The 10941-nt window shown below is 41.9% G+C and overlaps 1 protein-coding gene across 1 annotated transcript in view; it reads left to right on the forward strand.

The window, feature by feature from the left end:
• The window catches only part of TMEM131 (transmembrane protein 131), a 93886-nt gene extending 88431 nt beyond the window's left edge, over positions 1-5455 (forward strand). The window contains 3 exon segments of the mRNA XM_085213602.1: positions 1004-1167; positions 4375-4647; positions 4649-5455. Of these exon segments, the coding sequence (XP_085069728.1) occupies positions 1004-1167; positions 4375-4647; positions 4649-4684 (473 nt within the window). The 3' untranslated portion in view covers positions 4685-5455.
• The last annotated feature ends 5486 nt before the right edge of the window (positions 5456-10941 follow it).

A 10941-nucleotide genomic window follows, 5' to 3' on the forward strand; every position in this document is an offset into this window, starting at 1 on the left:
GTAGGTCTCAGAAGTGTGCTATGAAACCTGTGGTTTCCTGAACACCTCACGCTTGCATAAACCCATTGCTATATATGTGATGCAACAGCCCATCCTTCATGTTGCTTTCCTCTTGTGTTTTCCTCTAACCTTTGTGTAGCTGTATAATGAACTGATGCATATTAACCATCCATTAATTGCTATATTTAGATAGGTAAACTTTCTGTAAGTGCCTATTGAAATGAGGCCTTGATGCAGGCAGGTTATATTGTAGGGCACAGATGCTCTACATACTTGAGGTATGATTTGCATACTGTGTTTGGGGGCGCATGGTATTTTTTAAGGTGTGTGCAAAAGATCAGTAAGCAAAACATCTGCATGTCATTGGATTGGGTCTCTACTGAAAAATGTCTGGGCTCTGCTTTCACTTCATCTGCAACACTTGGCTCCAGTGACTCTGAGGGTGGCAGTAAGGTGCTTGGGATCAATTCTGTGTGCAGGCACCATGTGAACCATGAGCACTGGTGCTGTCCTTCTCCTAGTTGAGACAGGGCCAGCCTGCCTCAGCTGGGCACAGCTGGTGCCACGTGCCATGTCAGGAATCACCTGGGAAGAGAGTGCTGCACTTCTGAGAGTCTGTTTCAGTGCAGTCACCTCCTCCAACCACACTGAACTTGCTGAATGAGCAGGATTTGCAGTATTGCTGTGTTTCTACCAGATTCTCTATTTGCCTTTGTGTAAACAGTTCCCAAGACACTTCATTCACTATCAACCTGTGGAATTTTTTTTGTCTGTGTAGAACTTTTCTTCTCACTGTAATTATGATTCTAAATTTGTTGCGACTGCTCCATACAGGGCAAGTGAGCTGAGATCTGTGTGTGTGGGTGACCTTTTCTAATCTGTTCTCCTGCAGCAGGACCTAACAGAAGGGCATGGGAAGGGGCAGTGAACTATGTTAGTCCGCTGATGGTCATGAACAAGGAGAAACAGTAATGGCTCTGATTGATATCATTTTATTTTTCAGAGGTTTTTAGTAAGCTTGGTTTAGCTCGACCTGCATATGGGCAGGATGTTCAGAGAAACTGGAGCGAGTTCAATCATGTTCCATCATCCATCTGGGATCCTTCAGCTACAGATTCCATACCCTCCTGGCCTACAAGCTCAAGTTCGCCAACTCATACAACTGCAGTGAGTATTTGGTGCAAATACAGTGTTTTGTTACTGTTACTAACTTGCTCTGTATCTACTGTGTCATTTTATTTAGAGATTTTTTTTAAATTTAGATGAAAAAGGCCAGCTGAGTGCTAATAGTTCCATGAATTGAAGTTGCAGTGGCTTTTGGACAATGAGCTGTTAGTCTGCTTGCTTGCAGATGATAAAAATTTGTGATGAGAGCATTTACAGCCATGTCTTCCATTTCCACATGCTTCAGACATTCTGCTCCTGTGCTGCTGCTGTCACTTCTAGTTTAATGGACAGTTGCAAAATAACCAATGTGATAACTTTCCTATTTTGATTCTTCTTGCTGAATCCAGTGTGGCACCTCTTTGTAAATTAACGTAAGGTTGAAAACCAAAAAACTCAAGTGTGTTCTTTTCAGCTTAGAAATAACACTAGATGACTGAGCTTAAATAGAAGCATTTAAACTGACTGCTAATTTTGTAGGAGATCTTGATGAAAAGGGAGAAAACAAAAAACAACAATACACCAAACACATGTAGACTGTAGTATTGCTCTCATCCTTATACCTTTTCATCAGAAGAAAACTTACAGCATAGTAGTTGTTTTCACTGCAAGGGGAAATCATTCTTCATCTTTTCTTCTGAAAATGTTTCTGTAGTAAGAGGTGCTATCTACATCGCCCAGTTGCGTTTGCTGACCCTTCTCTAGCTGTGTGTTTAAAGCTGCAGTTATAACATTACTGTGTGAATCTATGTACATAGTGTACATCATTTCCATAAAAAGGAGAGACTGTTGTTTTTACTTGCACAGAGGGTTGATTCCGCACATGAGAGAAGGAAGGGCTGAGGACAACCAGAACACTCTCTAGCTCACAGCCTGTGTCCTAGCCACTAACAAAAGCTACCTGGAATTGTGCTTCAGGAAGCACTGAGGCAGAAGCCAAGCAAATGATACAGAAGAATTTTTAGTCTCTGCTTTTAAGTGATTTTGAGGGGGGAAAGAAAAAAGGCATTTTAGAAGTGATTCAAGAAGGTCACAAAAAGCAGCCAACAGATAGAAATGTTCGAGGCCTTTTTAATGACAGTGTTTTCTCAATGCTTGTGGTGAGGCAGAATAGGAAACTTTTGCTATTCCTGCAAGTGAAGCTAAATACAAGACAAGAAGACAGGTACCAGACCAGAGCCTGTGCATTTCCTCTTTCTGGCACAAGAGCCACATCTCTTCCTGCAAACAGTGTTGTATATTGGCTCCTAGATTACCTTCTTTTGTAGGAAGGATTCTGGGGAAGTTGACTTTGATTATCATTCTCAGTCCTCTTGCTTTCCCATTTTATGCACAACTCTTTGCCTTCTGTACTAAATGGCATTTGACTTCTGCATCTCATCTCCCTTCAAAGCTTCCTGCATTGGTGCTACTCCTCTTCAGGTTTCTTTCTCACGGCAGCCTCTCCGTTTTCTTACATGTAGTTCTGTCTTTGGGCCACTTTGGGCCTCTTTTCACAAGCACTGAAAAGGAGTAGCTGTCTATGTCAGATACTGCTCTGCCAGTCCTTTCCTTGTTGCTGCTTCTACTTCATGAGCAATTGCCAGACTCTCCTAAGTGCTTTTTGGGATACACTGGAATAGTTCCTGGCTTTTTTTGCCCATAGGAAGAAATAGAGTAGATTTAGTGTGTTAGAGATGCTGTCTGAGCAGCAGAATCAGTGTTTCTTGCTGTAGGCTTAGCAATCTAATGCTTGTATAGCTTAAATGTAACCATTTAGTTACATAACAGTTAGAAACTGTGACCCTGGTTTAACTCAACATCCCAGTGTCACTGGACAGTCAGAATGATGCTGGTTAACCCCTTAGTATGCTCAAAATTCCTATCCACCTCTTTGCATCAAGTTCTTTGAGGGGTCTTTGCTAATGTAGTATTATTGTTCAGCCAGTTTCAGATAAGGTTGAATGTATCTCTTCTGTTCCAAGGGAGAAAAAAATATAAACCTGAAATGAAGACATCTTCAGAGTTCACCCTATTTGCTTTCTAAAGAGATTTTTATTTTAATCGTCAGGTGCACAGCACACTGATAGTGGTTAACCTTTAGTGCTCATTATCTGAGGGATGAGATCTTGGCAAGGGATGTCCTATCTTCCCCCATTAAACCAAACGTAAGGAAGTTTGTACTTTACAGCACATACTCAGCAAGTCTCCTGCCACTGGGATGTTTCAAGTTTACTGTGCATTTCCAAACTGGATTTACAGCATATGTGCATTATTAAATCTATCAGCTAGGGTGTTAAGCCTACATGTGGCAGGTTCTGTGCTCATATGAGCATGGAATTTATACTATCCTGTCTCATCTCCATCCCTGGCTGCTTCTGAGATCCCCTTCCACAACCACGTTCCACTGGTTAGATTCTTTTCTTTGTTGCTTGCTACTGTTTGGACTTTGGTAAAAGAGTTTACCAAAACTGGGCCTTGTTCATATCTGCATGTGATCTTCTGGGCTTGTTGTTCCTGTCCATTCACCCCAAACTCATTTGTGATGCTCTGTAACACTATTTGTCAGAGAGGCCTGTAGAGCCAGGGCAAAGTCACTGGTACTGCCAAATGGCCCTTATACCATTCCTTCTCTCTTCAGCTGGACAACTTAAGGATAGGAAAAAAATGTGTATACTGGGAATATGGGGAAATACTGTGGCCTTGAACATATGAAGGTTCTTCCAAACTGTGATTTTTTTTGTTTGTTTGTTTTAAACAGATAAGTGTGAATACAAGGAGATAGGTTTGCAAGCTGTCAAAAAGGATCAAAGATCACTGCTACTTTCCATTACAACTTGAATTTTGTCTTTATTTATCTATCTTGCTCAAGCTGGTTTAATGTGGCTGATGCTTTTTGACCCTTGAATACCACTACTGTTTAAATTAGTAATAGCATGGGGATGTATAAGTCCAAATGAAAACAGCTTAAAAGCCTGCAATGTAATTGCACTCTGCAGCCCATTCAGTTCCCAGACACATTTGGTGATCGTTAGTGTGATTCCTCTGGGCAAGGTCTGGTAAAGGTAGTTCAGAGCTGTGTCACAGTGGAGGTGGAAGGGCTTCTACAGCAGATCTGTTTTTTTCTAGATACTTTACTTTCAAAGGGACTGTAATAATAACAGTAATAAAGAAAAAGCTGACGGCAGAGGTCACCTGGCAGCTACTCATGCAGCTCTGTCTTTACCACAGTCTATCCTTGGCAACCCGAGCGGCCTGTGGTCCACCACTCCATTCAGCAGTTCCATCTGGTCAAGTAATCTCAACAGTGGCCTTCCCTTCACCACTCCAACAAATGCCTTGTCAGGTATTGATCTCATGGGTAATGAAAACTCCTCGCCACCACCTCCTCCATCTGCTGCTGCCACTGTTGCCAATCCAGCTGAAGATATGGGACAGACCTACAATCCTTGGAGAATTTGGAGCCCAACAATTGGAAGAAGAAGTTCAGATCCATGGTCTAATTCACACTATCCTCACGAAAACTGAAACCCAAAGCTAAGCAAAAGAAAAGAACTTGAATCCAGGTCGTGATACGATTCTGAAAGCAAATTTTTTGAAACATGGTTTTCAGGCATTTGTTGGTCATGGCTATTTTTTCCCTTCTCTCTCTCCCTCCCCCCCAGTCACACTTTCATCACTTGCTCCTCTTTAAAGTCTATCCTGCAATATGGTAGTGTGAGATTACAGATAAGCTTGGAATAGTCTGGGTGTGGCTGTAAATCCAACCTACAGCCGAAGCCTGTAAATCTGGACAATTTCACTGCTTCCTATTTCACCATCTGCCATTTCTATGTAGGAAGCAGTTTGAACTACAAAATGGTCCTGGCATGCAATACTTTTATGGAAGCACCGGTTTTGATTTTTAAATTTTTTCCAGTATTACCCTCCAAGTTCTAATTTAAATAAGAAAAAAGGCACTTTGTGCTAAAATGCAGAGTATTTTTTTAAAAATAAGGCTGTCTTTGTTAACACAGGTTCTAAGAATGTAAAAAAATGAGAAAAAAAATTGAAAAAAGGAAAAAAGAAAAAAAGAAAAACTCCACAACAGAACCAACACAGAACCTTAACAGCAAAATGGCTGAATGTAAGAGCATTCTGTTAAGACTGTAACACACTTTCTGTGCTCTTTGTACATTTGTAAACCTGAATGCATTTTTAAGTTGAAATGAAATGCACACAGCCAAGACTTGTGGAAAAAACAAGATACCTTGTGCATTTCTTATGGCTACAACTTTGGGTTGTACTTTAAAATAAATACTGCTTTTTTCAAGATCTGCCTACTGCAATTTTGTTCTCCCTGTGTTATCTAAACTTGTGCATGCACAGATCCACTTGGTGGTGGTAACCTTCAGGCCAAAATCTACTGTGCATAGAGCTCATATTAACAGAAACTTCCCTGCCAATTAAAACTGGCATCCTCAACTGTATGAGTTTGTAGAGCATCTGATATGATGTTCTCGGGGTTACACAGAGCATTGATGCCACCCATGTGGAGACTTTCTGGATAGCAAAATGCTGTAAAACATCTCTACTGTTCAAGTTTGTAAGAATCAGGCATAGCAGCTGCTGTTTTGCTACACTCATACCTTTGTAACCTTTGGTCTTAGATGGATCTAAAGCACTCTACTATTTTTGGACTGAGTTTCTCACTGTTCAGTGTGTTTGTTTCTCTGCACTAACAGTAAGGCAAGTCTCAGTGACTGAATACATTCATCTGTGCTACAAGAAAGCAGCAATACTGTCAGTGACGCAGGTTCACTTGTCATTCAGTGGCACTACTCCAAATTTACAGCAGATTTTTATCAGAATCCATTATTTTAAAGAGAACATTTCAATTTGCTACAAAGAATGCTGTATGCAAGAAGATATAAGGGTTAAACAATTGAGACTCACCGTTTTTCTATCTAGCATTACGTGAACAAAATCTCCCCAGGTGCCAGGTTGCTGTTCTCTTGCTGTCACCAGCAGCTGGAGAAGGTATGGATCTCTGAAGTGGGCATTTGTAAGAACTCCTTTGTTCTTAAAATTTGGATATTTCTAGAACCATGCAAGATAATGAAATGCTCAGTGTGGGTTTATATGGAATTTCCTTTTGAGTAACTGGGCAAACAAGTCTCTCCCTGCGTGCAAAATAAAGTTAGTTAAGCTACTGGCATGCCAGGGCCTGCTTCCCTGTGAGATGGGACTGGGGGAGATACCAGAGCAGTAAGTTCAAGGTGAAAGAAGCTGCTGAAGTTAACGTAATGTACAACCCTATTTCCCTGGGAGGTCTTTGTATAGGAATTGATTCCATGAAGATATAAACGGAAATGAATTCTAGGTACTACTATTCCCAGTGGCTTAAGCAGTTGTGAAGAAAGAAAATAATTTCTGCTTTGAAAATTTCCCTTTGAACAAGATGAGGCAACATATCTAATTTAGACTCTTGCCCCCCGAGTGTGAGCCATTCCCTTGTATTAATGCAAATAGCCTTTGCTGCCTTCACAATATTCTCAGTTCTTGCTTTTAAAAAGTTTCTTTTCAAACACCACTTAAAAAGTATTATTTATGGTCCAGGGGCAAAGCAACTCAAAAATTCAAGATCTTTAACAGGTCATTTTCAGTTTCATAAGAGAAACAGCACGGAGTCATTCACCATTTAAAGGAAAGCCCTAGGCTAAAAGCCTCCTTTTCTGAGTGTCTGCTCTTCCTTTTCTCGATACAAAGCTTACTTTGGAGAGCGCTTTCACTTTGTTCTGCCTGGTTAAAGTAATCAAGAGAACTACCTCTTAAAAAAAAGCAGACAAATACATTAATCCTAAGTAAGATACCAAACATAAGACAAATGAACTAGGTCAAAAGTCAGGGGTTTCTAAAGAAACCTCTGAGTGTGGGATGTGTATAAAACAGAAACCTCAGGAAGGAAACAACAAAGCTTCCTTGCTGCCTTTATGATAGGCGGTTTTCATGGGCATAGAAAATGCTGGCTGGTGAGTGACATGGTTACCTTTAAGTCCCAAGATGGGTGCTTCTAATTTTGTAATGAATACAATCATTCAAAAATATTCTAAGCAGATTCTTCGAGGATAAGCAGCCCTAGGAAACATGGAGCTGATAGCCCTTTAGATAATTTAAAACATTCTTTTTGATTCGGAGTACTATTGGGGGCAGACTACCCTGAGTCAGCTTTTCTTTTCCAGACCTGGAAGCTGCTGGGAATGCAAAGTTCCTAGCAAAGAAGAAAAACAATTACTATTAATTTGCCTTAATTACTTTGGTGCTCTAAATGGCATTTCTATTCTGCCAACTCTAGCAAATAAACTTAAAAAGCCTGCAGGGTTCCTGCCTGGTTTTGAAATCTGAAAGCCTGAACTGGATAAGTATGTTCCTAATGTGCAATCAGTTTAGTTGGCACTAGAATCATAGAATCATGGAATCACCAGGATTAGGAAAGACTTCTAAGATCATCCAATCCAGCTGTAGGATCTTCCTACCCTCAGGCTGATCAACACTTCCTGCCAACTTGGTGTCATCTGCAGGCTTATTGAGAGTGCACTCACTGCCCTCATCCAGGTCATCAATAAAGATATTGAACAGGATAGACCCACGTTTAGCTCAGTTTCAAAAAAAACCTCTTGAAAGGCTTTGGAGATTTTGGTTAAGCATAATACTGCATCAGAAAAGACTATAAATGAAATGAAAGCACAGTTACATTTTATTTCACATCTATGAAAACTTAGGATGAACCAATGTAACGGCAGATGGGTCTGGATGGAGCCCTGATGGACTTTAGGAGTAAGTACCAGAGCGTGGCTAATACTCTGTGACAGAAGTAACAAGTGGTGCAGCTTCCCAACAGTAGAGTGTCACAGTCAAATTATACTGAAGTTTTCTACTTGGACTGCCTGACTGCACACCAGCTGCTGCACCTAAGAGGAGAATTTAAGAGTACACAAGTGTTGACTTGCATGGGGTAAGAAACTGTCTTTCACTGAAATGATTTCACTCAGTGATGCTTTACACTAAGTATAACTTCGACTTTGCCTTGTCTGGTTTACCACCCTGTAATTTGGAGCAAGTATTCTCAGCTTCAGTATTTTGGCCTTCTAAACCAGTGAGTCACAGAACAAAGAGCTGCTGAGACTGGGAATGGCCCAGCTTCTCTGGTGTGCTCACAGCTTCCAGGAGGGCCTTCAGTAATCTCATTTAAACAGGTTTCTCTTTGAAACAGTTTTGCCCACTGCCTGCTTTCATCCACGACCAGTCAAGGGTAGACTTGATGTTCAACTGCTGCTTTACTGGCATCAATAGTGAAGCTATGTGCAGAATGCCTGGACCAGCACACCCTTCAGCAGCCCACCCAGTGGGCCTTCAGGAAGGACCATACAGCTGAGACCTGACTTCACTCTATTGGTCTACAGTGAAACAAACGTGTGAGTCAGAGTTTCATTAGCATGATAGCTTCAGGGGGGTACACTCAGTCTCTGCTTAAGTTTTGTAACCTAACGCCAAGTCCTCGAGTGGCAGAAGGAAGTGTGGGACTTCCAATAAAAGGGTTCTACAAGGGATATATGCCAGAGAGTATGTACAGAAGTGAAACAAATAATAGAGGTGAAACACTGTCTCAGAGTCCGAGACAGACTCTTAGAAGCTGTGAAATTACTCACTCTAGAAAAGACAAGTGATCGGAAGTCTGTTGTCCCACAAGAGGCCAAAGATGTTGGCTGGGAGTGGGGGGAGGTGCCTTTAGGAAAGAGATACAGGCTGTCCATTTCTAATTCTGAAGCTAATAAAACATTCCTGGGAAAAAAGAAAAAAAGAAAAAAAAAAACCCAAAAGAACAACATATTCTGGAATGTTTCTTGGGCTTTTTTTGGTATGGAGATTCAGCAGGGTGAAGTCACTTGTTATTTTGGCTTAGTTATAAGGCGATTTCTGGGAAGCACATGTCCACCAAGGGGACAACTATCAGAACAGTTTCTGCATCACCCAATATCATTCACTGGCCCATTCCAGAGTTATTTTCAGGAAAGACAATATTCACCAGGCTAAGAAGCACCAACATTTTTTTATGGCAATGCAGGAAGACAACAAAAAGCAGGCAGATGGCTCCCTCTCTCAAAAGGGGAAAACCCAGAAGCTGAAACTGGACAAGAAACTGAAACACTCCCTAGTGTGCTGCTCTCCTGGCTGAAGAACTTTTAGCACCTTTAGTCCTGCTTTGCCAGTCTACCTAGCATCGTCCATCCTATAGCAGCCCACCAGCAAAATCTTGCCAAGATTAGAGTCTGGAAATAAAGAATGAAGGAAGTCCCTAAAAACTATGTAGTGCATTGAATGGGTCTGACTGAGCTTGCAATTCCTGGCGTAACTCCTGTTGTGCTGTACATGCTGTGAATCTCTTAGGACAATGGTATCTTCAAGGAATATTCACTTGCATCTCACTTCTAACCAGGCTGAGGAGCTGGGCTTGTTCAGCCTGGAGAAAAGAAGGCTGCGGGGTGACCTCATTGCAGCCTTTCAGTACCTAAAAAGACTCTACAAATCAAATAGGAGGAGAATCAACTCTTTGAAACAGTAGATAACAGCAGGACAAGGGGAAATGGCTTTAAGTTGAGGGAGGGAAGATTTAGGTTGGATGTCAGAGGGGAAGTTCTTTACAGAGACAGTGGTGAGGTGCTGGAACAGGCTGCCCAGAGAGGTTGGCCCTGGGCAGCCTGGTCTAGTATTGAATGTAGAGGTCGGTGGCCCTGCATGTGGCAGGGGGTTGGAGCTTCATGATCCTTGAGGACCCTTCCAACCCAAGCTGTTCTATGAGCCTGTGATTCTATGATTTAGTTAAACTAATCAAAGGTCATGGTGGAACAGAATACCTTAATACTCTCCAGTACCCTAAGTGGAAAAAAAAAGCATCCATGTGGTGCACAGGACAGTCTCACTGTTTGGCAGAACTTAATTTCAGATGTACACATCTGGGCACAGGTGGGTAGCATTAACCTGTGGTTCCAGGCCCACAGAAGAAGAATGAGGCCCAGGCTGTGCCACCGACAGTTCAGCTGCATGCAGAAATCCATATAATGCTGTTATAACAACAATAAGAAGTGAATGGCACTGAAAGCAGCAGGTAGAGCACCAGAGATTCTTAGAAAATGGGCAGTACTTTACTCAAATAGAGACTACCTGTGAGAAATTCACAGATTTAATCAATACAGTAATATTAACCCTCAAGAAAAAAAAAAAAAATCCCTGCAGGGTTTTGGGAATTCTGATTAGATCAGCAAATCGGAAAACATTTTTCCTAATACAAGGCATTCAAGTGAAGCAATCCTGTCTGCTCGGTCCTAATACTCAGCTAAACAGCACCCCTGTGTGGCTCAGGAGATCACAGCAGTTCCAACTGGCCTCAATTTCCTCCCCGATTCTTCCTGAAAACCTGGGGGAAAAAAAATTTAGCATTACTTTCCCCCACCTCACTGGTGGAAGGGACCGGAGCCTGCCCAGGGATGAGCTCTGCATAGCTGCCATGCAAACTCATCCAGAGGCTGTCCAATGCTGTCCCAGTGCCTCATGGCACGGGAGATTTACTCTGTATTCTTTTTATTTAAGCACTTTCAATGCTTCCACCCCCTAAAAGTAAAATCTTCCAGTTCAGTTTTAGCCCCAGCTCCCTGCTTAGCAATTCAGCTGTGCAAGCCGGTGCATACAAAGCCCCACAGGACTGCTCTGCCCACAGACTGGACATCTATCTGTGAGAACACTGCATCCCAAGACACGCTT

This window comes from Meleagris gallopavo, chromosome 1 (assembly GCF_905368555.1).
Source record: "Meleagris gallopavo chromosome 1, MGAL_WU_HG_1.1, whole genome shotgun sequence".
In the NCBI taxonomy this organism is placed as follows: domain Eukaryota; kingdom Metazoa; phylum Chordata; class Aves; order Galliformes; family Phasianidae; genus Meleagris; species Meleagris gallopavo.